This window comes from Anarhichas minor, unplaced genomic scaffold (genome assembly GCF_050575085.1).
Source record: "Anarhichas minor isolate MPS153535 unplaced genomic scaffold, ASM5057508v1 ptg000027l, whole genome shotgun sequence".
Lineage (NCBI taxonomy): Eukaryota > Metazoa > Chordata > Actinopteri > Perciformes > Anarhichadidae > Anarhichas > Anarhichas minor.
This window is the reverse complement of record NW_027466473.1, coordinates 14,592,895-14,620,480: the sequence shown is the minus strand read 5'-3', so window position 1 is coordinate 14,620,480 and position 27,586 is coordinate 14,592,895. Positions and strand designations below refer to the sequence as shown.

Genomic DNA, 27,586 nt, shown 5'->3' with positions numbered 1-27,586 from the left:
GCTGTAGATGTAACGATATATAATCATTACTGTCATGCTGTTTCTTTTTTATGTATGTAACGTTATGTAATTCATCTGAACTTATGGACTGTTTTGGGTTTGCCCCATGGCACGCTGACATGGCTCTGAATAATTAACCAAATATTAGGTTTTTTTGTTCTATTTTCATTTCACCGATAACCGGAAGTAGAGGGAGGCGTGACGTCTTTAACGAGACGCTCGCTCGACGCTGGGACTTTCCGGACCGCCTGAACAACGGAACGGTGAGTGTGTCATACGACTAGGATAAGACCTGCGCGGCCTTATCTAACGTCTCTAGTGTCGGTGTCACTCAATCCAAACGGTTTCATTTTAATGAGTATCGGCAGCTAAAGTTCAACAATTATTCGCGTTAGCAAACGCTAGCTGTAGCAAGCTAATGTCCGTTGATGTCATCAATCTGGTTTATGTTGGGCGTTGAATGTCATTCGGCAACTGACTGCTAATTGTATGTTTTAAATGAAGCTTAACCGCCGAAACAAATGTTAAATCAATCCAATGCCCTCCTAAATGTTCGTAGCTAAGTTAATGTTAGCAAAAGACATTTAACCAGAAACAGGAAGTGTTGTCAATAACCTCACCTAGTTAGTATACTGAGGAAAGTACCGAGCAAAGCCTGCTGGGAAAAATACGCAGCAGCGTTAAATTAGAAGTCTGAGGGAAACCCTGACCACGTCATCTTGATTTGGGCTTTTGGAGACGAGACATTTATAACAGAAAGTCTGCCTTAAAAACTAGTGGCATGACGTTTCAAATACTACACCATTTACCTAACACAGGGAAGCAATTTTGGTTGCATTATCGGAAATGTAGGATGTAGTGATAAGGATATTATTTTCTTAAGAATCTGTCTCATGTGACTTCCTCAGCTTTATGAAAGTCAAAGGAGTATTCCTCTAATGTATGACAATTCATTAAAGTTATTTGTACAGTTTGTGTTTTTAGCTTCTCTAGATAAGTATTGCTTGCATATCAAGCTTTTGAACAGTTGCTCGGACTAAACAACCTTGTTACACATTTTTCCCTATTTTCTGATATTTTACAGAGTAAATTGACAACTGGAAATCATCTAAGATTTATTGATGAAGTAATTGTTGAAGACCTATCTGCTTTGATCATAGCACTGCTAATTGTGAAGATGAACCTCGTTTTATGTCTAAGTTTGTAAAAAATATACAGACTATGGCTTCAAGTGATTAAAACACAATCCAACGTTTCTCTCTCTTCTTTATTTCTACAGGTCCTGCAATTATTGAGCTAAAGAGGAACATCCATAATCCTTACCAAAAAAGGATTACATTTTTCTTATTGTTTTTTAAGGATTCGATTATGGCTACTTAGACGCCTACAAAGGGGATGTCCAAGACGGGGGGAGGGGTTTGAGAGCACATATCCCTTGGTCTGTATGTGTGTGTGTGTGTGTGTGTGTGCGCTTGATTTATTTAGTTTATAATGTTTGTACAAATAATCACAAACCACATGTTGAAGTTTGAATGGCTGCATAATATATTAGACATGTCTGATCTGAATATTCAATCTAATACAGTGTATACTGATCCTGGGTGATGTGATCGCAGTGTAATATTCTGATAATTGATTTGAGGATGCATTTTAACTACGCTTTTTAAAATAGCCCGTCCTTTTTTACTGCACAGGCTGTGTTTGGTTGGCCGTACTGTACATCCACTGGGACTCTAACTGAAGAAGAAATATTGAGGTTTCAGCAGTTAAATGCTCAGAGGTGGTACTCTCTACTAGGTACATGTAAAATAGATCCAGGTGTGAAGTAGAGCCTCAGGCTACATGTAGGGGTTTGGATGTTTCAGGAGAATTAATGTCAAACATATCCAGGGACATGTCATGCAGTTTGTATCCAATACTGTGTGAGGATGGTGGTCGCTGGATGGGTAGTTTTGTTTCTTCTGCACTAAGTTTTGCACTTAGCCAAGCTTCACTTTCTTTTTTACTAGCTCTTCTCTGGTTCGGTAGTTTGAGTTTAGCACCTCCTCCTACTCCCCTCCCCCCCCCCCCCAGAGTCTATTTAACTATTTTCTGTTGCAGTATGAGTGAGTGAGTGTGTATGTGTGAGAATCTGAGACCTTGGGTTTTCTCAAACCCCTCTCCCTTGGAAGGACATCTCTTTTGCCCTAACATTTCTTAAACTTAAATTTAAAAAAAATGGAAACTCTTGTTCAACTTAAAACCAACCCGTTTTTGTTGGGTTTGTGTCGCAACGGGCCTCCTCCTGACCTGCAGTATGACAACTCCTCCGGTACTAGTTTCTTTTATTCTTTCCCTTTTTCATTTTTATGTATGTGCTTAAGGAAATGTGTCAATATGATGTTGTCTTCCACAGAGCTCTTCCGCATTTCCACCTTTGCTCGATTCCCCGCTTCGGGAGTCACGGAGCGCAGTTTGGCGAGGGCGGGTTGGTTCTACACCGGCGTGGGCGACCGGGTGCAGTGTTTCCGGTGCAATGTGACGGCGGAGGGCTGGCAGGCCGGAGACTGTCCCGCAGAGAAACACAGACAGCTCTCTTCTTCCTGCTCCTTCATCCAGAGCCTCCCATCCACAGCCAATCTGCTCTCCTCCTCGCACTCCGCCTTCTCCCCTCTCCGCATTGCCCCAGCCATACCAGTAAGATCTCTGGAGGTTCCTTAAAAATAAGAGATATGCTTTATAGAGGAAAGTTGCCCCTATGTTGTGGAATAGTTTTGTTTTTGAGGAATCTGAACAGTAGTTTAGATTTCATCCACTGGCGCGGTCTGACATTTTTTTGATGACAGTAGTTGCCTTTTTGCCTTCAATTTTTTGCGTCTTTCTTCTTCAAGCTTTCTGGTCCAGGCACAGCAGCTCCTAACCCGACCGCAAGCCAAGGTGAAGAGCCCGTCGGCTACCTAAATATGGGCTTCTCTGCTCCACTGCCCTCCAGCCCACTCACCTCTCGTGGCGTGGAGGACATGTCCCACCAGAGACCGATATGCCACAACCCCAGCATGCGCAGAGAGCAGGACCGCCTGGACACATTCCACCCCTGGACGCTCTCCATCATAACTCCAGCCGAGCTCGCCAAGGCCGGCTTTTACTACCTGGTCCAGGGCGACCGAGTGGCCTGCTTCAGCTGTGGTGGACAGGTACGATCACAGGAGCATGAACCCAGCTGTGGAAGCAAATGGCTGAAGAGATTTTATTTTATCTTCCTTTCAATCTTTGAAATTATAAAATAGTGTTGACAGAAGGTGTTTGTTTGTATTTGTAGTTGAGTAACTGGGAGCCAGGTGACCGAGCCGTATCGGAGCACCAGAGGCATTATCCAAACTGCCGATTTGTGCGCGGCGACAGAGCCGACAACGTGCCGCTGGCTGGAGCTGCGGCGGCGGCGTCGTCTGGAGGAGTAACTTCTCAACTGTCCTCAGGAGCCGCGGCCCTCAGTAACGTGTCGAACCCGGCCATGCAGCAGAGCGACGAGAGGCTGCTCACTTTTGTCAACTGGCCTTCTCGTATCCCCGTCAGGCCCGACCAGCTGGCTAAAGCCGGCTTCTACTATGTCGGTACGGAGAATATCAAAGAGACGAGCTTATCAGACCGTACGTTGATGAGAAGCATGTAACGGCTAGCAGGAGGGGGAATGTTGGACTTGTGTTCATCAGGTGGCCAAACCTCTAAATGAAAGCTAAAGTTTTTATTTTACTAATCTTAAAGCTGTCATTTAAAATGTCTTAATGACTGATAACGTGCAGATGAAAGGTTGGAATGAAATTATTTCTTCCCCTTCATTGTCACAGTTTTAATACCAGTAAGAGTTCCCCCCCCCCATGTTTGGGGGGTTTCTACTGCAGACAGGTATCTCTCAGAATTTGTATTTGTAATTTTTTACTTGAGCTGGAAAGTCCTGAGTGAAATCATTTTAGGGACAACTGGTTATAAACATGTTGGTACTAAATATAGCATTCAAATTTGATCAGTTTACTACAAGATGTTTTAAACCAAAGAGGAAGTAAAAGATGAGAAACAAAGCTGTATTCAGATTGGTTTCAACCAGTCATCTTCATAAGAACAACCAAGTTTTACTCTTTCTACGAAACCCCCTGAACACCGTTCGTCACACTGAAAGCTCTTTGTTTGCCCACAAGGCCGTAATGACGACGTCAAGTGTTTCTGCTGTGATGGAGGCCTGCGGTGCTGGGAGTCGGGAGATGATCCATGGGTGGAACATGCTAAATGGTTCCCTAGGTAAACACTGCCGTTTAAATGTTTTTATGTTTAACTGTGTTTTGACATATATTCTGATCGTCTTTTTTTACGTGTGTATTGGATGGTTTTATATGGTTGTGTTCTTGTACCTCTGGTTAATCGCAGGTGTGAATATTTGCTCCAGGAGAAGGGACAAGAGTTTGTTCACCAGATTCAGGCTCGCTTCCCTCGGCTGTTTGAGCAGGTCAGCAGAGAGCAGCATAACAAGTTATTGGTTCATGCATTTGGCACGGAAAATAATAATAAATGCTTTTTTTCTTCTGTTTTCTCCCCAAAAGCTTTTACCAAATGGAGACAGCAGCTCCAGAGAGTTTGTGGATCCACCTGGTGAGAAATGTATTTTTGGAAAGTGGATCTCTGGACTCTGTACAGTCAGACATTTCTCCTGATAGGATAAAAAAAAGTTGGGAAGTCATGTGACCCGGCCTGACGTGTTAACACCCTCCTCCTCTTAGTGGTTCACCTCGGGCCAGGAGAGGAGCGATCCGAGGACAACGTCATGATGAACACCCCCGTGATTAAGTCTGCTTTAGAAATGGGCTTCGAGCGCAATCTCGTCAAGCAAACGGTCCAAAGCAAGATCCTAACCAGCGGAGAGAACTACAGAACAGTCCAGGAACTGGTCCTGGACCTGCTGAGTGCCGAGGACCAGAAAAGGGAGGAGGAGCGAGAGATGGTGGCAGAGGCGATGGCATCAGGTACAGCTGACGATGAAAGTATGGATGTCTCTGCGATGTGTTGTCCATGAAAATGAACCAAGAATTCCAGTGTTGGTTGCGCAATCGGTTGCTCTCTGGCCAGTGAACTTTTGAATTAATGACTTTGTTTTCTCCTTTTTTGTTTCAGATGGTTTCACCTTTGTGAAGAGACACCAGGCGGCGTTGATCCAGCGCCTGAAGAGTGTGGAGCCAGTGCTGGAGCATTTAAGAGAGCAAAATGTTTTCTGTAAGTTTCTGTATTTTAAGTGTTACCACATCTTTTAAATGGTTTGTAACCCCACTAGTAGAAAGGACAGTTAATTAGTGACTTTTGAGTCCATGGTTTAGTTTTTCCACAGCTATGAGATTGAATTATTTCTGATAATAACTAAATATTTCAAGTGCATAAATAAAGAGTTCATGAAGCTCTTATTGTGAGTAACGGTCCCCTGTGAACCTGCAGCTATCGAGGAGTACAGCGGTCTGAAGGCCCAGACGTCGGCCCAGCAGCAGACCGCCAGGCTCATAGAGCTCGTCCTCACCAAGGGGAACGCTGCAGCAGAGGTCTTTCGCAACTGGATCCAGAAAAACGACGTCCACCTGCTCCGAGATCTCATGGGTGCGTCTTTCCCACCGCAACACTTTTATGTTTGTACTTGTAACAGAGAGGAACGTACAGTATGTGCTCAAACTGCACTCAAAAAACATTTGGTATACTTGCTAAGAAGTTTAATTTAGCAAAGCTCAGGCTCTTTGTAACTATCGGCACTTCAAATTATAAAAAAGTCTGAAAACTTAAGTGCAAAGTTCACATTTATTTGACGATATGAATTACTAGTTAGGCTACTTTGCATATTCAGATTTTTAATACAAAATATAAAACAACTAATAAACTATAATGTATTATTAAGTAGTATATACTCCATCTTTACCAACTGTAACATTAAAGTGATGAACACATTGATGCCTTAATAATTATAATCCAATGATGCAGACCTACCATGAATATATTATTTTAAATGGTCCGTTCTGCATATTGAATAAACTTATGGTAATTTGTATGCTAATACTTTTGTATTAAGTATTTATACGCTGTGCTCTAGTAGATGATGTCACTTGGGTTGTCGACATCACCGCAGACTGCGCAGAGAGACGGAGAAGAATTTGGCGGGCTGCCACAGTCTAGCTAATAAATGAGGAACACTGACTGTGCATTAAACAAAGCTTGAGCTAACCACATATTGTCTTTCACATTTTCAGCACAATCAAACGAAGCTGCGTCACCAAGCCAAGATCTTTCAGGTATTGAGACAGAACTTACCATCATGCCAGTTTAATTGTTTTAACTGTGAAGCATTTTGTAACTTCTATTTTGACTTTTACTGTAGAGATAGACAGTATACAAGACAAGAAGGAATGAACTAACATGTTGGATTTTAAGGACTAATGAATCTATTTCCTTGTAGACCTCCCCATGGAGGAGCAGCTGCGACGCCTGCAGGAGGAGCGTACCTGCAAGGTGTGTATGGACAAAGAAGTCAACATTGTCTTCATCCCATGTGGACATCTGGTGGTGTGCAAAGAGTGCGCGCCATCGCTGCGAAAGTGCCCAATCTGCAGAGGCCTGGTTAAAGGCACGGTCCGAACCTTCCTCTCATAGCCAGGATCCTGCAGGCCACAACGATGTGATTGAATGTACGCAATATGATGTAGGTTTATATACAGCTGACAGACATAACATGGTACCATAGTGACATAAAAATGACATTTATATTATTACTGCTATTATTATTCTATTATATCCATTGATGTTAGTAGTAGTAGTAGTTGTCATATTTCTGCTATTGTCATTCCATTATATTCACTTATACTATTATTACTTTTATTAGTTCTCTTTTCTGGTTGTCTGTTTTTCTCTCTTTCTTAGGGATATTCATAATTAACCATTTAACCCTTAACCGACAATGATACTTTCGACCAATCAAGACACACAGATGACAAGCTAAACTAATTGATGCAATGGAGACTATGACAATGCACGCAATGTGACCGCTAACTCTACTGGACAAGCGATCCGGGGATAGACGCTGCAGCTGTCAATGAGGGATTTTACCTGTTTGTGCATCGTTATCTTTGCAGCTTGTTGCTCTCTAACCAGAGCTCCGCTGCATGCAGAGTACTAATCTTGTAAATTAACGGTTAATGATTTGTCTGCTATAGGTCAGAAAAAAAACAAAGTTAGCATCCCCTGTCTCTCTCTCTCTCTCTTTCAACCCAACCGGGCGATGAAGATGGATAACTTGTGTTGTGATTTATCTGATAGAGATGTAAGAATGCAGTTGATTTGAATGTTCAGTACAAGTCTCATTTTAATATCGGATTTGATAATGGAACATTATTTAATCTTTATTATATAAAATTGTATTTTTACAACTGGGCAATGTATTAAAAACCACTATCATATTGTTAATGGGTATATTTTCATGTTTTCAGTAAATCTCACAATATGGAAAATGTATGAAAAATCTCATCAATGTTCAATGCAATGAACTGTGTTCTTTAATTCATTTCATAAGACACATACATTTATACATGCACTTATTTTCTCAACACATGAATTATTTATTTCAAATGGCACAAGTGTATTATACAAACATGATTCTTTGAAAGTCTGGTGGACCAGCCCTGACTGAATCAGGATTATCTAAACTAAACTTTATGAACTTCGCCAATTTTAATATATTATATATAATTGTAAGGCATATTCTCACTTTCTGTATGAAAATCCAACGATCAAATTAAAGTGGCTTTTGTTAATTACTTTATACCCTATTGTATTGATAGTCTGTTTTCCTTTAGTAAGTCAACATGTACTAGTCCATTTTCTCAGTCTTCTCAGTAACATCCTACATTGTTTTCACACCAGAAATTGGCAACATTCAGTTAAGCGGTCTACACTTAGTTATTTAATTTGTGATCAGAACAATTAAACTGTGTGCTCCATTTAAACCAGTCTGATGTACCTGTAAATTACTGTTTAACAGTACTTGCACATACTCCATTGTGAGGAAGTCGATGAGTACAAGGATTAGTCTGTGGTTGAGTTGCAGTACTTGCTGTGGCTAAACTGTCCAATTCTCAAGTTGCAATATCTGCCAGCGTGGTCCGCTCCCTGCTCTGTCTGTGTGGGTGAAATACTGTCGTCTGTGCTCTCCTCTCTTCCCACAGGTCCTTAACATTTTCTCGCTCTTCTGGATGTCTGTTTTAATGGTGAGTCTCCCTCTCACATTAAAAGTCATTAAAAAGTCATAGTATAGTGCAGGGGTGTCATTAATTTTCACCCTGGGCCACATCAACATTACGGTTTCCCTCAAAGGGCCATTTGTAACTAAGACTGTATAAATGCAACTACTCCCTAACATATTGTTAAATAACGTATACTATGACTTCTGACATATGTTGACTTTTTCCCCGACACGCTATACTATGACTTTTTTTGGAACAGATATATTCTGATGCTCTTTAGTCAAAGTTAACATGTACAGGTCGATTTTCTCAGTCTTAGTAACATCTGGTGATACCCAAGCTTGCACACCAGAAATTGGCAAAATGCTTAAAGGTCTACTGTACCCGTTAGTTACTTAACAGTAATTCTTTGATTCTCGTTCAATATTTTTTTTTCCTTACTACCATTTTATAGAATAGCATTGCACCTGTATGTTTCGTGTGGAAGACCAAAAACGATAAGTGTTGTTGGAAAAGTCCAATACATAAATGATTATGGCTACAGTTTAAGGTCTGAATCTGAATGGAAGCACTGATAGGTGCACTCAGTAAACAATATACGCATTGATGGGTGAAGATGGAGGTTTTCAGACAATATCAAACACAGCTGACAAATCTTACATGTCCTGAATAATGTTAATTGCAAATAACTGAGTCGTAATGGTACAGTATTTATCCATGGGTGAAGACAAGACAAACACACAGACACTGAATCAGTTGTAGTTTATACAAATATTTATTCTTCCACAAGTCTGTTCAGCCACAGTTTAGATGATGCCAATCTGTAGAGGAAAATGGACATGAATTACTCTCAGGTTCATCAACAGAGGGAATACATCTGTATCTGCAGTCTCTGGCATCAGTGGTTCCTTTGAATGCATCATTGACATTCAGACATATAAAAGTTTACATCACTTGCACAGGATTCACAGCTTGAGAAAGCAAATGCAACCATTATGTTGACTTTAACTAGCTTTCAAAGCTCACAACATTTACCCTGTTGAATTATTGAGGACTCACCTTGTTTGCAACATCCAACGCATCGTAATCTGGTGCGAGACGAACGTATGCCTTCTTCTCACCATCGGGCCTGAACAATGAAAGGAAAGTGGTCAGTAAAATCTATGCTATTAAGTTTATATTTACAATGAACAACAAGCCGTTTGTGGACCTATGTTGTTGACCACATTTAAAACTAAAATTCAGATCTTAAATTATATTAAAAAGGGTATATCAACTCGCTCTTGAGTCCAACAAATACTCCGTACAGTGAGCCAATATACCACTGATCTGGCTTTAATTATGAACAGAATATTACATCGGAGTACACAATAGTGTCATCAGCCCAGTCTGGGTTAAGATTTTCTACCTGATGAGTGTGTTGACTTTGGCGACGTCGATGTCGTACAGCTTCTTGACTGCGTGTTTAATCTGGTGTTTGTTTGCCTTGACATCCACGATGAATACAAGTGTGTTGTTGTCCTCAATCTTCTTCATGGCAGACTCTGTTGTCAAGGGGAACTTTATGATGGCATAGTGATCCAACCTGCAGGGGTGAAAAAACATACATTAGACCAATAAGCCTTAAAAGCTACACGTTTATTACATAACATACCCACATGCTCTTAAATATTGTAAAATCATGTAAGTTTGTGTTAGGTGCATCAGTTGTTTATAAAGCTCGAATTACACTTAATCATACTTTGATCGCATGTACTGCCATATGCACCAGGTTCAACCCCTGTGTTTTTCAGCAGCATGCTGTCACTGTAACTCACTTGTTCCTGCGAGGAGCACTCTTGCGGGGATACTTGGGCTGCCTGCGCAGACGAAGGGTTTTAGGGCGACGGAAGGTGGGAGAAGTCCTGATCTTCTTCTTCCTCTGACTGTGGACACCCTTGAGCACAGCCTTTTTGGCCTTCAGGGCCTTTGACTTGGCCTCAGTCTTGACCGGGACAGCTTGAAACGAGAAATTATAGTTGTTAGACTTTTGTTCAGCCGTTGGTGCTCCAGTTTCGCTCCTCTGACACATGGCTAGCACTAACGCCAAACACCCCCCAAGATGTTACGTTACAGAACCTCTATAATCTACAACTAACGAAACGGCCTACGTTTAAGACATTGTCTCTGGTTCTTCCATTTCATCAGCAACTTAAACGGCCGACGTTAACAATCACGTGTAGCTTACGTTAGTAACACCGCTAGGGCGAGGCTAATGCTAACACCACACAAATAGCTAAGACCCTAACGCATTACATAATAGCTACGGCTACTAAGACATGTTACACAGATTTATTTAGCTATCCGTGCACGTGACAGACTGAAGAAAGAAATGAGGAGAGAGTAATGGCTGTAAATAAACAGCGTTCGTGAGCACAGTCAAAGCTAACACTAGCTTAGCATCACGTTCTAGGATACATGCCGGGGAGACAGTCGGTGTTATCTACTTATTTAGACAGTTGCGAGCAATATCCTGAGATTATATACATCACCGTCAGTTTATCCACGCATTTCGGGGACATCTAACGTATTTTAGATGCGATATTAGTGTAAATTCTACGAATAATTCATTCAAAATCATAAGATTGACAAACCTTCCTTCTTCACCTTCGGTGCCATGTTGAGGAAAGGAAGGCTAAACGGGGTTTCCTGCAGTATAATGCATGGGCGAGATCTCACATCAGATGTATCGCGATAGTTGAGAAGGCTGCAATGAATTCATCCACCTCATAGATTCACTCTAACTGTAGATGGGGCCATGTCAGTTTATCAGAAAGTATTGAAGATAGATGAACATAAAAATATATTTTCTTTGAACTAATAATAGTTTTTAGAAAATGTGTTTAGAAATGTTTTTGGAAATTGTTTTGAATAGTTATTTCAAGAGCTGTTTGAATATAACACATTTGGTTATGTTAAATCAGGAATGCTTTGTTAGCTTATATTTGTTATTTGTTAGTATGGCACTGTAGTTCAACATATGCACACAATGTATTGTTTTGGGTATGTTGAGCTTTAAACTATATGGGTATAATGAATAGCATTAAATGTAAGGTACCAATTTGAAATAAGAAAAAAGCTAAAGAATAAATATTTTTGTGCTCATATCATTACAGGCATTTCCTATATGACTCATTTACTGTGGGTATGAAAAACTATCAGTAAGCTGCAGAATCATCAAAGTCAATTCTTAACATGTGAAGTAGAATTTATCCTTTCAGTGAATATTAGGCCACACAGGTCTAGTGGGGTGTGGAGGATAAAATTATGTAATTGTTGGGTTTTGTTTCCCCATCTCTCTCACAACTGCCTCCAATTACTTTTTAATTTTCATGTTGTTCAGTGTTCAACAGTCTAACCTGTTAGTTAAATGTAATCATTCATCACTCAATCACTCACTAAAGCCTTCATATCTATTGAAGAATGCTTGCTGTCTGTCAAGTTGCAGGTGAGCCAATGAACAGTAATGAAAACAAAACATATATAAACTGTTTATTTTATTCTCTGATAATACAAAGCACAAATGTGAAAATTAGCAGTAAATCAAAAAGTCCACGTCCTTCGTATCAGTCTTGTACTACTCTCCTCTGGTCCTCTTGTGGCTTGTTTTTCTTCCCCTTTCTCCTGGTAGACAGAGTAGAAAAGAAATCGTGTCATATCAGCAAAGCACAGTGTCGGATAGAAAGTCAGCTGTTGTGGTATAAAACCGATCGAGTTAATTACACACACCTTCCTTACTTTTTTAACTTGGCTCCGGTGGAATTTGATGCCGTCTTCTGAGACGCCTTCTTGTGCATTTCGCTTCCCCCTTTTTTCTGTGTTGTATTTCTTCTCTTCAGCTCCTGTCCATTTGTCTTCTTTTCTCCTTTCTGCGGCTGCACTGCTGTTGGAGATCGCTTCTCCCCTTTCTGCTCTCCACCCGCTGCCGGCTTCTCTCCTTTCTGTCCTCTATTTGGCGCTTTGCCTTTTGTCTTCATTAGGAAGCGAGGAGTTGTGCAAATGGTGCTTCTTGTCGGGGGTTTCCTCTCAAGTCTCCGCTTCACTTTACTAAACACAGACAAATACAGATGGGAGCGACCGTATTAACAAAACGATCACTTTACCAAGAACTAAAAGAGCGAGAACGTATTTAAATGTACAGGTTATTGTGGAACTTCAGTATCGTCGTCCATCTCTTTTACCTGTGTATTTTCTTGAAGCCAATCATGTAGTCGGGCACAGGACAGCCAGCTTGTTTTATGACATTAGCGATGCTGTTAGAAAGAGATGCAAAGAGAAACATATTCAGAGAAACACTTCACATTTCGGGAGCTTGGAATATTAAGTGTCTGGACTCCCTCACTTCTTCCTTTGCATGCTGTTTATGTCCTGCACCTGTACTCTCCTGGGGGCTGGATGTGCACACTGTTTTGCTTTCAGCCACTTGGCAAACATCGTCCTAATTACCACCAAACCTAACACCTGATGACCTGTCTGCCTCACCTGAAATATCTTGTGTTATGACCAGATTCTAATTTCCAGATTCAAACACACAATCTGCACATGTTTATCTGCTCAGTTTGCACTTTTGATATCCACGTACCTGCGCAGCAGGGGCTTGTCATTTTCTGTGAAGAAGGTGAGGGCCTTCCCCTGATGTCCAGCTCTACCAGTCCGACCTGAGGAGCAGCACATTGAATGTTAAATGAGGGAACTGATGAGCAGACAGGGAGAGAAAGAGGAGGAACACATGAAAGGAGACCAACACAGGATTAGAGCTGCAACTAACGCTTTACGTATGTTGCTATTATTCAATAATCATTTAACTTGTAAAATGTCAAACATGACGATGTTACCAGACTGCGCCAAACTTTGTCAAAACCCAAAAGGTATTCAATTCACAATTATATCAAATGAACAATAATGATTTATCGTTATTAAGATAATCACTGATGTATTTATTAGTCTACTAACTAATCAGTTAATGGCTTCAGCCCAATATATGTTGATCTTATTGTGAAATGATTGACTATACATAGAAGCTAACCAATTCGGTGGATGTACTCCACGGAGCTGGTGGGGAAGTCGTAGTTCAGCACGAGATTGACTCCTTTGAAGTCGATTCCTCTGGCGAGCAGAGCCGTGCAGATCAACACCCAGATTTTACCAGACCTGAAACTGTTCACTACGTTGTCCCTCTGAAACACAGAAGCAACAGGAGGAGGAGGATAAACACAGTTGCACAGTTGCACTTCAGTTCATAATACGGCATGTCACTTGTCCGTGCGTACCTGCTGCTGTGTGCGGTCTGCGTGGATCACGTCCACATTGATGCCTTCGTACACCAACTCATGGAAAAGCTCCCGTGCTCGGTCTATAGACTGCACAAACACCAGCATGGGAGGCAGGAAACCCTGAAAAAAGCAAGGACGACAATCTAAGTTTGTATAGAAATAGAGCTTGTATTAAAAAAAATATTTCAAACATATTTTTCATACTTTTTTGATGATTTCCCTCATGGCCACCAGTTTGCCGTTCTCCGTCCCGACAAACAGCAGCTTCTGTTCCACCGTGTCAACCGCCGCATTTCTGAGAAGACGATGAATTCACTTTTATTACGTGAGAAAGAGATTAAATAAATCCATCAAATTAAGGACTTCTACGTGTAGACAATCACCTGTGTCCAATGTTGACCGACACCAGGTTGTCGAGGTTCAGGCGGCACCACTGCTCTACGTCGGGCGTGCAGGTGGCGCTGAAGAAGGCCCGGCGCACCTTTGACCCAGAACAGGCCAGAAAAACTGCGGCGAGCTGCTCCCTGAAGCCGGTCTTACCGCCTTCAAACAGCTTATCGGACTCATCGACAACCAGCCACTCCACACTGATCACCAACAAAAGACAACAATCAAGCCCACATTTTTCCCCCCCTATGATTCGTTAGTGCGGCATGTTTAAGTGACTGTATTTGACACTATACAGCGGAGACAGAGAGGGATATGATATGAGACGAAAGCTCCCCTGCTGGAATGTGTCCACCCTAACAAACCGAGGGATAGTTAAGAGGAAGCAAATGCGTTTTTGATGGTCAACTGCAGAGAGCAGAATATTCCGTGTTACCTGCTGAGGTCGAGAGCTGGAGGATCCTGCTTGAGAAGGAAGACGAGTCTGTTTGGAGTGCTGACGAGGATATCTGCACAAACATGTACGGGGTAGATAGTGACGTAAAGGCAATTCATGTTTCAGATTTGAATTCTTCTGTGATAACGTTTTCCATTTCTCACCGTATTTCTTGTTTGACTGTGGTCCATACTTCTTGGCTGCCAGAGAGGCTTTGTCCATGATGTGAACTCTAAATCCTGTTCCCTCGGACAGGCGGAGCAGCTCTCTGTAGGTCTAAACACAACAAAACGGACGTCAAAAAATGCATTAAAATGTGTGTGATCGTTTAACAGAAAGTCAGTGAAACTCCCGCTGATTAAAACCTGGAAGCTAGTGTCTTCACATCTCCGTCCTCGATATCGAAACACATGCCGTACATCATGAATTGGACAGCTTGATAATGGAAAGTAAAATGGAAGGTAATAGTTGTTGTGTACCTGGTTGGCCAGTTCTCTGGTCGGGGAGATGACCACAGCTCTGAAGCCCAGGTTGGCCGGCTGCTGCAGTTGGGCGAGCAGCGGGAGACAGAAAGCCAAAGTCTTCCCTGATCCTGTGGGAGCGCAGGCCAGGAGCTCCCGACCCTGACCGAGAAACCAGACACACGCAAATCCTCACATAACCACCATCTGTACGTTAGATCACTGACTGTGTGTGTGTGTGTGTGTGTGTGTGTCTGCACTCACATGCATCATGAGCGGTATTGCCTGCATCTGTACTGGCGTCGGGGAGTTCAGTCCGGCGTCTTTGAGGTTCTGAAGGACACGTGGGTTGAGATGATACTCGGACTGGAGGTCCTCAAACGTGCTCACGGGGTCAGGCACGTCGCAGCCGTGCACGTTGATGCGGTGTTGAGAGCGAATACGATTGACCTTAAATCAAAATATAGAAAAGGACATTACACAGGATAGAGGACTAAGTCACAATCATATAAAGTCTGTTTGTCCTTTTATTATGTTGTGTATTGTAAATACCTTTTCCTGATGGAGATGCTTCAGCCTCTTCAGCGAGGATTTCTCCTTCCCATCACTCGGCAGGTTTTGGATCTTTCTGTCTAATGAGGAGGTCCAGGTGATGCCTCTCCCCCCCGCGTCTTCCACCTGGTTGCTTTTCGTCCTTTTCTTTTCTGTGCTCACGTCTTTCTCTTCATCCCTTTGCTTCCTTTTGCCCCCTGCTCCAGAATCTCCACTTTCACTTCCCCCCTCCTCCTCACCATCTTCATCATCCTCCTCCTCCTCATCAGCAGCACCATCACCATCCAGTCCTGCAGAACTACTCTGGGATCTACTGGTTAGTCCTGTGCCAAAGTAATCGATCGCAGAAAAAGCATTTGAGGACGCTTCCCCTACGTGAGATCTGGCGACCTGTAAAAATAAAACAAGTACAGTCACCATCAGTGTATAGTACACTTGTGTGAGATATTGTCCTTCCAGTCATTTAATTTAATAGCTCATATAAAACACACAGTCTACGAAACATCCGAAAAACGAGCAGCGCGGCACTCTTTAACGCTAGTGCAACTCGGGACTTGCGAAAATACATAAAAACCGTGACACGTGCCGTTATCGATCGCTATTTTTAATCCAGTATACCATCAGCTACACGTGCTCAGTTTACCTTAAACCGAGCAGCGTCTTGACCAAACCTCTTCAGATCAAATTTAGCTCCAGCTCCGAGTTTCCGAAACAACTCGAAGGCGTCCATTGCTGCAGCAGCGTGGTCTGTCCGCATCCAGGCATCACTAGTCAACATCCGGATCATCCACCAGCAGCACATCACAATCTGCTCTGGACACCAGCGCCCCCTGCCGGCTGCGTTTCACACTCCCAGTGAGAACAATGTAATTTTATAGAATTTAACCTCATTACACATCAGACAGAATAACACCACCAGCCAAACGATTCAAGTGTATATGCAACTGAAAATATGAATTAGGGGTAAATATAACAGCTCCTGCTAACAAATAAAAGTTTCTATCTAAATCAGAAATACAATAATGCTAATAAACCGTGGTAAGAGTTTAAATATAATTATATTGTGTAGATAACCTAGACATGTGAATTCACCTAAACTATCAATGCTTTAACCTTCTGAAAGTAGCGTTTTCACTGTTGTTCTCTTTTTTAATTCATTGAGTATTTTTTCCATCAAAGCAACCATGACTTATTAATAGACCTCAGATCAGAGAACTGTATCTTATTTTGTTATAGTGAGAGCAGTTGTCATCTGTATGGGTACACGTTCTTACTCTCACTGCACTTAAGTCCAGTTTATTAGTCCAGTCATCACATTAGACAATGTAGTGTACTTCTGTACGATTATTTATTATTAATCATGATTCTTTGCCCGATATCATACAATAGAATATTATTGGAATCGATATAAAACTATATTGAGATTTTTTCATATTTCAAAATATATTTCAATATGGCAGATAAATGACAAATAAAACAATCAACTGTTCCAATGTTACGCATTAAAACCGGACAAAACTCTCACATGAAAACAATGAAGATTTTTCCCATCTTAATTAACTTGGACAACAAAATTCTGTTAAACAATTACATGTGTTCATAAGAATGTGATTATACTGAAAATTTTAACTACATGTCTTTGTATATCAGATGTTAAGCCATAGTAGAGTGCAGGTGCAATACGATAAATAAAAGGATATAAAAGGAAAAGCTAAATTATAATCTTGTATCTTGAAATGCACTTAAGAAGATCTCATTATGACGTTAGTTTGTGGTCAGGTGTTTCTCCTCTGAGAGAGCAGTCTTAGTGGTCTCAGCTTCACAGGTCTGTAGCAAATCCTCCAGGAAATGAACCACCATCTCTCTACTTCCCTCCTCCTCTCCTCGTCTGTCCCCTTCAGCCTCCAGCTCCTTCAGTCTGATCAGGGTCTGCTGCAGACCTCCTATTCTCTGTTGAAGGGTAAAACTCTCCCCCCCTGCCTCTTTCTCTCCCTCTGCTCCCTCTGCCCCCTCTGCCCCCTCTGCCCCCTCTCCTCCTCCCTCCTCCGCTCTAAGATAGTTGATCAAATGCTCCTTGATGCCCCTCCCCTCCTCCCCGGCCAGCGATGCCCCGAGCGAGGGCATGTCCTGCGACTGGCTGACGGCGAGCAGGTGTAGGAGAGCTTGAGAGAGCGTGTGCCGCAGACTGGCACTGTAGCGGTACTCGAAGAAGTCGTTTGTGTCTTCGCTGTTCTCGAGTGCCTTAGCGAGGGAACGCCACACACAGCCGAACCGCTCGGAGTCCCCGTAGCTGCCGCGGGTGGTCGGAATTGCCAGAGCAGCAGCGGACTTGATCCGCACCTTGAAGTTCTTACAGGAACTGACAACATGGCAGAGGGAGGAGAACGCGTCACAAGACCACGGGGCTGAGTCTGAGAGGAAGAAAGAATCAGAAATTTAACTATGACATAATGTAATTTTAATCAATCACTGTTGGGCACATTTTACACCCTAAAAAAAAAATCATCCTGTGACGGACACACAAACTTTGATTCTACCGTTTGGCCACAGAGCCAGGTTGACCTGTTCATACCAAATGACTAGAACACTTACCGAGCGGCAGGGCCGGGTTTCTGAAGGCATTTCCCAGGGCGTAACAGGCATTCCATCGGACCTTCATAGTGGCCTCTGATTGGATGGTTTTAACCAGAGCAAGGACCGCATCCTCCAGCGGGCGTTGGAACGCAGACCGGGTCAGCTGACTCTCACGCAGGAAATGAAGCAGATTCCCAAGCGCTCGCACTGCGTTAGCCTTGACCTGAGGAAGCAAGGTGAGAGCCAATCAAAAAAAGAAACCGAGAAAATCAGTCATACTAATAAAGTTCATTCATTTAATTTTGGAACTACTTCATCACAACTATCTTCTTCTTGGCAGAACGCAGTGTGGCAAGACTTAACAAATGAGAGTGTTAGTGCCTTGCTCATGTGTGTTTAAGAGAGTTCTCACCCTGTCTTTGTCGGCTGATGCTCGGGTGGCTGCCTGCAACATCTTGAGAAGCAGCATGTCCGATAACTCTTCTTGGAAATCCACACCTACACTCTCCCTAAAGAAGAGACAGGAGAGAAACGGATTACAAAATAAATCCAGAATATATACATTGAAAACTATAATCTATTATAACTGGTTTAACCCAAATCAGTTAGCTAAAATGTTTTTCAAAACCTTCGATATCGGATTTCTTTAATCTACTGTCGATAAGATGGATTCTGAGTGTTTTCCAAAGCATTTGTGTCCACGTTTTCTTACATATTAACAACAAGTGTGTCCGTGAGGTTGCCTAAGGACCAGGCAGCCTTGGCACGGACGTTTGGAGACCGATCGTCGAGGGCAGCGAGGATAGTGTTGGCTGTATCCGCCACGAACATCACATCCTGAAAAAGAGAAAATCACGACCCGTTGAACAGATCCTTGAGGGTCAGATACGTGTACCGTGGTGCTCAGTACGCTCACAGTCCGTACCTCTCTCAGACACGGGAACAGGATGTAGACTCCCAGAGCCCTGACTGCTGCGGTCTTCACCAGATAGTTCTCACTGTAGGTCAGCCCCAGTAGCACCGTGATGCACATCAGCTGGGTCTTGTCCTTAAAAAAAACCCACAACACCAAACATCATCAACCTACGGATCCGTGAAGCTCGGTAGCAGCGGAGTAGAAACAATCCGAGAAGAACTCACCGTCAGCTGTGAGAAGGCCTGCGGCAGAATGGAGGAGAGCGCGTCGCAGGCGCTCGTCTGCAGTGTGGGATGTTGTTCGCTCTGCAGCGCTCCGTTCAGCGGGCCGCTCAAAACGTCCGACCAAAACAGCACCACCTGTTATCATGCAGTTACATTAACCAACAAGTTGGGGGATTTAGTGAAACAGGACATAAAATATATAGTTTTCAGAAACCAAACAATGGAAACAAACAGCAATAGGACACGAGCAACAATCTTCAAAGACAGTTGTACCCCGATACAGTCTATAATATATACTGTACATATATACTATATATGCAGTATAAAGACAGTTTGTACTTACTTGGCTCATGGGGACCCTCGAGCTCTCAGACACGTTGTTCTCTGCTCTGTACTGCTGGATTATTCCGGTCCCCAACTCCTCTAACAACTGCATAAAAGACGACGACATAGATATCAGTGCACAGTCATTTTATATCAATTTTCAAAATTCACGAGTACACCATCTGTATTGCTGACTCTTGAACATAGGAGCAGGTAAGAGGAATGCGTTACCTTTGCCCCGTGCAGTTGTATGGAGGGGTCTGTCTCCCCAAGGCAGCGAGCGCTCACCTGCCCAATCTCACATAGACATGCTTGTGCTAGAGAGAAGTAGCCACGCACCAGGTGGAACATGACCTGAAACACACACACATATTAAAACATTTAAAAAACACCCTCAGATATTAGAAATGTCTGTTTTGTCCCTCTCTGTCTACCATTATCTCTTACCTGTAGAGCTTCTAGTCGGACAGGGGAGGGCTCTAAAGCAGCACCTCCTCCGGCTCCCTCGCCGTCCGATTGGTCCTCTCTAGGCTGAGTCACCAGCGACACGCACAGCTGCAGCAGCCATGGCGGTGCGCTGTCCACCTCCTCCGGCGTGCGAGGAACTTGAGGAGAGTGTGTCCGCGAGCTGCGCAGGGAGGGTTTGACTGGCGTGGGTGGCGTGGACACTCCGTCTCTTTGTCTCCAGCTGAGACCAGAGTCCTGTGGCGTGAATGAGCCAGTTCTGCTGCTGCTGCTGCTGCTCTCTGGCTGCCGGAGGAGGAGCTGGACCTCAGGGAGAGGAGCCTGAGTTGTCACCAGAGCCCCATAAAGCGTCAGGACTGACACACGGACATTTACGTCTAAAGACAGAGAGCAGTTCTATTAAAAGAAGTTACTAACCGGGTCTATTAAAGGAGACATGTTATGCTCATCTTGAGGTTCAGACGTGTGTTTTTAAAACTGAGAAATGGTCTATATATTGTATTTCTCCGTGGATTGAGCGTTTTCAGACTTTCACAGTATTTATATAGCACTTTGACCTGCTTTATAATAAATAAAAAAACACATGAAAATCTCACTTTTTACAATATGGGACCTTTAAATCCTTGTGTGTAAGTTTATCCGGGTGCACTGATGAAATACAGACCTCTGTGGCGCACATAGGGACGCATCTGCTTCCAGAGCTGGCTGAGCAGACCAGGTCTGAGACGGTGGTAGGGAGCGTTCGCCACCAGGTAGGCCAGACACTAAAAGACAGGACAGGTGGAGATAAGTTGGGAGAACCAGTCCCATTTTTGGTCCAATCCCAGTGCTTCCAGATACCCCCACCTACATGTGTGCAGGTCGTCAAAACATATGTTACAATAAAGCTTGAACTTTCACACAACACGTTGTCGTACCTTTATGACCTGTGTGAGCGTCTGAGGGGAGGTCTCGGCCAGCAGAGCCAGAGTGAGAGCGCGGTGCAGTTCTCTGATGGCGGTCGCCAGCAAGAAGGAGAAAGGGGTGTAAGATTTACGAGGGGACGCCGTGTCTTCGGCCACAGCCAGGAACTGACGGGAGCCGTCCAGAATAGCCGACAGCACCTGAAGCGCACACGCACGCACCTGGAGGGAGAGGAAAGAGACGAACGCTACGGCTACAGTCGGGGAGAATAGTAACACGTACGACGGTGAGTTGTACCTTTGGAGAGGGGTCCTTTAGTATAATTGTGATAAGAGTGAGAGGCGGCGGCCCCCCAATAGGAGAGTCGGGGATGAAGGAGGACCAGTACCCATACAGAGTCCTCTTCTCGACACCTTTCACCACCGCTAGCAGACAGTGCAGAGCTCCCTGACGTATGCGACCGTTGTAAAGCCTGAAAGAGACAGATACTTCAGTCGGACTTCTCACCTAAAAAGAGACATGGACGGACTTGAGAAGCGGTTTTCTGTACCTTAATTTGCTCTGTGCACTGCCTTCTGGGTCGGAAAACTCGGAGTCAGAACTGGCTCTTTTCCAGGACGGGTAGAGAGACGGGCCAGATGTTTTAGACAAGGACTCTCCCTCACCTCGGCCTCCCTCTCTGCCCCCTCCTTTCTGAAGTGCAGGCACTGTCTCGCGGTTCTCTTCCTCGCCGTCGTCCACTCTGCTCTCCTCAGAGCTCGTCTTCTTCCCCTTCCCTTTGGATTTCCTCTTTTTATTCTGGGAGGAGAGACGTTTAAAACATTTCCACCAAAAATCAGTCATTTTGAAAACTTACTAAAAACCTTCACCAGAATAAATTAAGGCTCGTCTTACCGCCGAGGTTTTGCCCGACACGGCGGCATCTTTTGGTGGTTCTGGGGATGTTGGTGGTTCGGCGGGTTTCGGGGCAGAGAGAGCCTCGTACTGAGGAAGAGGTGTCGGGTAGAGCACGGTTGGCCACTCGACACTCACACCCGGAGATCCCTGGAACATGAGCCTCTGCAAAAAACATGTACAGGTCTTCAATAATTAGTATTCGAACAGGAAAAGGGGACAACAAATGAAAAGGTGATAGATTATGCAAGTTTGCACCTTAAGTGCGGCCAGCACAGACCCAAGCTCCTCTCCGACAAACTTCCACTTCCCACCTGAGAGACAACACTGGAGTCCCTTCAGTGCTACCTGGATCACCTGCACCGAGGACATAAGGGCAGGCATGGGTCAACTATCATTATGTATACCCCCCCACACATTGAAATTTTCATAACAAATAATCCGTACCATGCAGTAGAAGAGCTCATCCGTGTTGGGAGGTTTGGAGGACTGCAGTGTTTTCAGGAAGACTCTAAAAGAGACACTTCTGTATTGATCATCCAAAGGTGCCTGACCAGGGATCCTGGAGAGAAACAATTACACTTACTCACAGAAACAAACACACACTGGCTCAATGTATAAGCTCGCTAAAGGCCTACCTGAGACAGATGTTGGCCATACAGGTGAGAGCAACGCGGCGTAACTCCATACTCGGCTGCGATGGAGAACTATACAACAGGAGGACTCCATCTTCACCCAGCAGGTCACGGAGGTGCTATGAAGGAGGAAGAAAATCTTAATGGAAATATTCAGCAGTTATCATGTTATCATACACTACAATACAATACAATGTTCCTACCTGGTGGCACTGAGGTCCATTCCCATACACTATAGTGGAGAGAGCCAGGAGGACATCCGAGTGTGTCCACGTGCTGCACACTTTCAGTGCACCGGTGGTGTAGTTTAATAATACATCCAATGTCCGCTCGTCCATTATCACCTGAAGAAACAGCGAGTGATTGCATACTTGGTCAGTCCATGAATATATGTGCGCAGCACTGTTACTGTTACAGGTTAGTTGTTACCTTTAGCTGGTTGAGTAGATGATGCACTAGCTGGCATAGTTTGATGACTAGATGCTCTTGACTCAGTGGCACAAGACAGCTGATGTGTTTCAGCAGACTGCACACGTCCTGGAAATGGAGAATTTAAGGAGGCTCAGCACAAACCAAGAATGTCACTGCACCAAAACAAACAATCCTGAATATCACGTCACGTGCACTTATTTGAAGAAACTTTTCCTGAACATTTAAACACATCTAGGTACTAAAACTGCACTTAGTTTTTTGCTGGGGTGTCGACACTACAAGACCACAGACCGTGCGTTACCTCCGGTCGGATGTTGATGTTGGGCTCGAAGGTTCTGTTGTAGTTTTCGGACAGGAGCTGGTCTAGGAACAGGTTGAGCTCCTCTCTCAGCTGGCTCGAGTCTGCTCGCAGGGCTCTGAGCTTTCCGGCGCAGCGGGTGAACTGCTTCTCGACGTCCGACGGTGAGCCGAGCCGCCAACCGTCCGTCCCGAGCGGGGTGAACGGGGCGGCCTCCGCGGACAGAAGCACCGCAGGAAAGACAGGAGCATCACTGCGGCTCATGAAGACCGAAGATAACGGCCCAGTTTGAGCCGCCATGTTTTTTTGACCACGGAAGTGTTTCACAATAGTTGTTGCTTCTTCTTTTAAGCTCGACATCCAAATGTGAAGCTCAGTACTGCCCCCCACCGTGAATAAACGGAACAGAAGAAATAACATTTAAAGTAATTTTAAAATGTACCATTGCAAGACAGTCATGCATTCAATCGATATTTCAAATTAAGTTGCAAAATACTCACAATAACCCCTTTTACATAATTAGGTAATATTCCAATCTTGTTTTTTTTGTACCGTTTAACAGCACAGGAATTGGCATTAGTCCACGTTGTATACTTCTATATCTATAAACGAAAAAATAATTTAAATATTCATGCATTTGTAACATTTTAATGTTGCAGCTGATCAAGGTGGCGCCAATTCTGACTCCTTTGTATTCAATTAGGTGGTTTAACCTTCAGCTTTTGGATGAAGCTTGGAATCAGTGCAGTGACTTCTAACTGGATATCGAGAAACTGTAGGAGTAGACCGTGCATTGCTTTGTTTAAAATAGAGTATATCAGACTGTTTGTAGCCTCAAACTCAAGGTTCACAATAATGTGTTCAGAATGTCAGGACTTTTGAGCCTAGTACATGCAAGTGAAGCAAATTCAAGGCACACATACACATTTTGAATAAATTTACTGTCAGTTTTGTGCTCATCATGTCGAAAATATTACAATACCAAACTGCACACTAAATTACATTCCAGAGATATACAGCACTAACATCGTCAAGAGTCACAACTGAAGTGGAAACAGGAATGTCAACGCATGTAGAAAACCTTCAATCTCTTGGCATGTTGTTTTCTTTATTAATTGCAAGCAACAGACTTGGAATTTATATTCAATCTCAGTCAACACTGAAAATTAAAAAGGCATTTCAACAAAAACTTTCTGTTGCTCGTTTTAATTCCATGAAAAATAAGTTATTATACAACATATCCATATGAAAACAATGTACAAGGTCCGCGCGTCAATTCACAGCGAAAATAATATCCGGAAATCATGATTCACGAGTCTGTCAGATGCGAAAACGTTGATTGAGTGCTGGAATGGAGAGTAGTTTTAAATTGACATTTTCTATGATCGGCACATCACCAGTCCAGGCATGACTAAAGCGCCGTCCGCCGACGGTGGCACACAACAACAGACTGAAGCAAGCAGGAAAACATGAGGTAGGCATGTCTGCACAAAGGTGGTAGCAAATTAACAGCGTGGCACAGAAGTATTAAGGGCTGAATTAAAAGTAGTTTTCGGAGGGCTTGTTTGGCATTCAGCCCGACTTGAACAGTAGAATGGCCACCTGGCCCAGGTAGAAGTAGATGAAGTGCTTCGTCTCGTGCGTCACGTAGCTGCCGAAGTTTCTCCCGACAATGCAATGCCATGTGGGGTTGTACTTCTTGTCAAACTCCTTTCGGGGGGGGGGGGGGGGAGAGACAATAATAATTAGCAGATCATAGATTTAAAAAAAAAAAAAAAAAAAAAAAGTCTTTCACAACAGGTTCCACATGTTACACCTTTGCACTACTCATTTAATATTGATCTAAATGTACCTTTTTGACATAGGCGGCAATGTCCTTTTCAATGTTGTACTTCTCCATAGCCTGCATGGCACAGTCCACTGCATCCTGCTGCATTTCATCAGACATGTCTGCATTCTTTATCACAGCCTTCTTCTCAGTCATTTTGGCTGTTTGACTGCAAGGGAGAAAGAAACTACTAATTATCAAGTTACATTTTCCACTTAGTTCTTACTAGTTCCAGTGCAAACAGTCACTATAGCTGTAGCTAGGCATCTACATAATAGCATTTTTAATTTTATGATATATAATTCAGAGTTAGATGAGAATGGTGCCCATCTAGCCAATCCAATTGGCCTTAATTGTATATGAGGCCTCATGAAGCAGGATCATCAAGTCATCTGGATAACTTTGAGGTAAAAACCCTGATCCCCATCACTTGGAGGCTACACAGTAAGAGTTGTTCTGGATATATATTTAGACAACCATGTGATGGGCATTTGTGAGACACACAACGAGTCAATTTTGCACATTAAGGCATAAAAGAAGGTTTCTGACAAGATATAGCCTGCACTGTACAGCTGAAAGCAGTACATCTTTGATTTACTGCTGCTTGGGAAGTTACCCGTAACTATTTCTGCACATATTCAGCCACAATTTACTTAAATTTGGAAGGTTTACAAATATCAATGTAAAGAAAGTGGAGGGAGCAGTCATTCAGCTCTTCAGGAAAAATACAAGAGGCTCAGGCAACATTAGCATACCAGCAAAGGAAGCATCAGGATTCACTTTCACCTTATTGTGTTATTTAACAAACAAGGCGACACACGCTTTCACACACGCAGTAAACACTTACCGTCTCTCAGCGAAGTTGAATTGTTAGGAGTTGTATGTAACGGGCAGCTGCACAGATCTCCGTTCATTTATCCAAAGAAAGCGTGCGTCTTTGACTCCGCCCTTCACAACACATCCGGTAGCTGATTGGCTGGAGGGAAGCCTCCACCCTGGTGACGGCGTTTTTCACTTGCGGACACTGCCTGCATCTTATTTCCACCCAGAATGCACTGGTTTCAACCCCCCCCCCCCCCCCCCCACCCCCTTCGATAAGCCCTACAATTACATCCCAACGGTTATTCTCGAGCACTTTTCCTTGACCTCGATGGAAAACGTCATGGGGGGTCAAGGAAATATGTGAAGGAGAATTCATGAGGAGTTAGGAAAGACAACCATAGTGCTTAGAGAAACCGACTACACTTATGAGTATGACTGTAAAACCTGCGTAACAAAACCATATCGTTTGTTTTCATGGACGGCCGAATGGTGCGTCACTTGAAATGATGCCGCCGCAAGGGATTGTGGGGCAGCATTATCCTCTTTCCTTTGGTAAAGGAAGGTCCAGTGTATCCTATGCTGAAGGAGATGAGAAAGGAAGCATCGAAAGCACCTTTCCTAAGCATTTAGAAAATTCGTCTAGCTCTCATCATGGCGGCCATTTAGATACGTCCCGGTAATTTCACTCATTTAGGAACCTTCCGAAACAAAAATGACTTGTCAACCGCAGTTTATGCGTCCTTCAGAGGAAGTGGCTGATCCCGGTGATTATGTTGAACTTGCAACGCATGAGGAATTAATTTAGATGAATGTGCATCGTTTAGATCCCTGATCAGTTGTAAATACACATAAAAGAGCATATCACAATAAATAAATAATTTATATCACACACTGAAATTGTGCCACTTCCCAGATTGTGCCTCTCGTGTATTGACAATACATTGGATTTTTAAACTGTTATTTTTATATATTGCAGCTTTAATGAAAGTTAACCTCTAAAAACATACATGCAAGTCCAGAATGGTGCTCATACGTTTGAGCTTCACTGTGCAGTATGTTTGAGAAAAGGATCACTTTAAATCTGAGTTTAAAACATGTAAATACAAGCAGGATTGTGTGACATCTCAGCTAGTAAGCCAATCATAGTTCAGTTTACACGTATACATAAGTGTGATGTGGAAACCTTTTTATTTTTACTTTACAGTTAAGTGGGACACATGCTTACACTAACATCTATAATGAACACTATTTGTATATTTTGTTCTTAAATTTGTCTGGAGGGGATCTTTAGGGGATTACTTAGGGATCGAGGCTTGAGTACACAATTAGAATTAAAGTAAAGGTAGTAAGGGAAGGATTAGCATAAATGGCTTACAGTTTCCACCTCACTAATATTTCATAATTGGGATTTCCCTCTGCTTTAATGCCTGCAGGCTCACCAAACAGACAGACCGTTTTTCTTTATTTGGGGCCAAATGAGAATTGTAGGACAGTGTCAGAGTGAATTTTTGGTGACATGAAAGATAGAAACCCGGCCCCTGCAAAAGTGGAGTTATCCTTCCTGTTAGTGTCGATGCATGTACAAATGCACACAACAGGTAAATATTTAAACGGGAATATTCTTATCACACAATTTCACAAAAAACCTTCAGTCTAGTTAGATATTGTAAGTCTGAAGCTATTTGCACTTTTCATGTTTACTTTGACTCACTGGAATCTATTATTTGGACAGTACAGAACAGATACTGAAAAAAGGCCAAAATTAAAGTTTAAATGTAGCTTTCATTGAATAGATAGCCTCACAGATCTCTCTTCCTTAACTATTAATGATTACCCACAATTCATATCTTCATGTGCTTAAATCATGGATGTACCTTCCTGCCCTC

The 27,586-nt window shown here is 43.1% G+C and overlaps 5 protein-coding genes across 7 annotated transcripts; 1 reads left to right on the top strand and 4 right to left on the bottom strand.

Annotated features, from left to right (window-relative positions):
* The first annotated feature begins 176 nt into the window (after positions 1–176).
* Positions 177–7,461, top strand: birc2 (baculoviral IAP repeat containing 2). Of its 2 annotated transcripts, none has more exons than XM_076101150.1 (13): positions 177–263; positions 1,280–2,311; positions 2,396–2,676; positions 2,871–3,173; positions 3,299–3,626; positions 4,173–4,272; positions 4,399–4,477; positions 4,572–4,620; positions 4,749–4,991; positions 5,140–5,238; positions 5,455–5,610; positions 6,252–6,293; positions 6,458–7,461. In XM_076101150.1, exons 2-13 carry the CDS (start codon positions 2,218–2,220, stop codon positions 6,649–6,651), a joined length of 1,968 nt encoding a protein of 655 aa, XP_075957265.1. In that variant the 5' UTR covers positions 177–263; positions 1,280–2,217; the 3' UTR covers positions 6,652–7,461. The 2 variants fall into 2 exon arrangements, with proteins under 2 accessions (XP_075957265.1, XP_075957266.1); XM_076101151.1 differs by having other exon boundaries at positions 188–263; positions 3,299–3,590.
* A 1,532-nt stretch (positions 7,462–8,993) lies between these two features.
* Positions 8,994–11,010, bottom strand: rpl23a (ribosomal protein L23a). Its single transcript, XM_076101152.1, has 5 exons — positions 10,871–11,010; positions 10,055–10,235; positions 9,646–9,822; positions 9,297–9,366; positions 8,994–9,058 (listed from the first exon to the last, which is right to left on the bottom strand). Exons 1-5 carry the CDS (start codon positions 10,893–10,895, stop codon positions 9,044–9,046), a joined length of 468 nt encoding a protein of 155 aa, XP_075957267.1. The 5' UTR covers positions 10,896–11,010; the 3' UTR covers positions 8,994–9,043.
* A 744-nt stretch (positions 11,011–11,754) lies between these two features.
* On the bottom strand, positions 11,755–16,186 carry ddx52 (DEAD (Asp-Glu-Ala-Asp) box polypeptide 52). Of its 2 annotated transcripts, none has more exons than XM_076101149.1 (14): positions 16,029–16,186; positions 15,386–15,775; positions 15,098–15,283; positions 14,852–14,995; positions 14,537–14,648; positions 14,373–14,445; positions 13,933–14,136; positions 13,754–13,844; positions 13,547–13,669; positions 13,303–13,453; positions 12,859–12,934; positions 12,458–12,529; positions 12,006–12,323; positions 11,755–11,900 (listed from the first exon to the last, which is right to left on the bottom strand). In XM_076101149.1, exons 1-13 carry the CDS (start codon positions 16,170–16,172, stop codon positions 12,011–12,013), a joined length of 2,079 nt encoding a protein of 692 aa, XP_075957264.1. In that variant the 5' UTR covers positions 16,173–16,186; the 3' UTR covers positions 11,755–11,900; positions 12,006–12,010. The 2 variants fall into 2 exon arrangements, with proteins under 2 accessions (XP_075957264.1, XP_075957263.1); XM_076101148.1 differs by having other exon boundaries at positions 12,015–12,323.
* A 525-nt stretch (positions 16,187–16,711) lies between these two features.
* heatr6 (HEAT repeat containing 6) lies at positions 16,712–23,388 on the bottom strand. The gene is made up of 20 exons (XM_076101742.1): positions 23,054–23,388; positions 22,750–22,857; positions 22,524–22,664; positions 22,324–22,439; positions 22,133–22,247; positions 21,944–22,042; positions 21,686–21,850; positions 21,342–21,589; positions 21,089–21,263; positions 20,806–21,012; positions 20,553–20,652; positions 19,871–20,265; positions 19,655–19,777; positions 19,443–19,529; positions 19,100–19,234; positions 18,885–19,007; positions 18,672–18,796; positions 18,372–18,468; positions 17,978–18,182; positions 16,712–17,796 (listed from the first exon to the last, which is right to left on the bottom strand). The coding sequence occupies exons 1-20, from the start codon at positions 23,348–23,350 to the stop codon at positions 17,150–17,152; spliced, it is 3,708 nt and encodes a 1,235-aa protein (XP_075957857.1). The 5' UTR covers positions 23,351–23,388; the 3' UTR covers positions 16,712–17,149.
* Positions 23,389–23,972: 584 nt separating this feature from the next.
* Positions 23,973–25,875, bottom strand: dynll2b (dynein, light chain, LC8-type 2b). The gene is made up of 3 exons (XM_076101743.1): positions 25,726–25,875; positions 24,903–25,047; positions 23,973–24,760 (listed from the first exon to the last, which is right to left on the bottom strand). Exons 2-3 carry the CDS (start codon positions 25,032–25,034, stop codon positions 24,623–24,625), a joined length of 270 nt encoding a protein of 89 aa, XP_075957858.1. The 5' UTR covers positions 25,035–25,047; positions 25,726–25,875; the 3' UTR covers positions 23,973–24,622.
* Between the last annotated feature and the right edge of the window lie 1,711 nt (positions 25,876–27,586).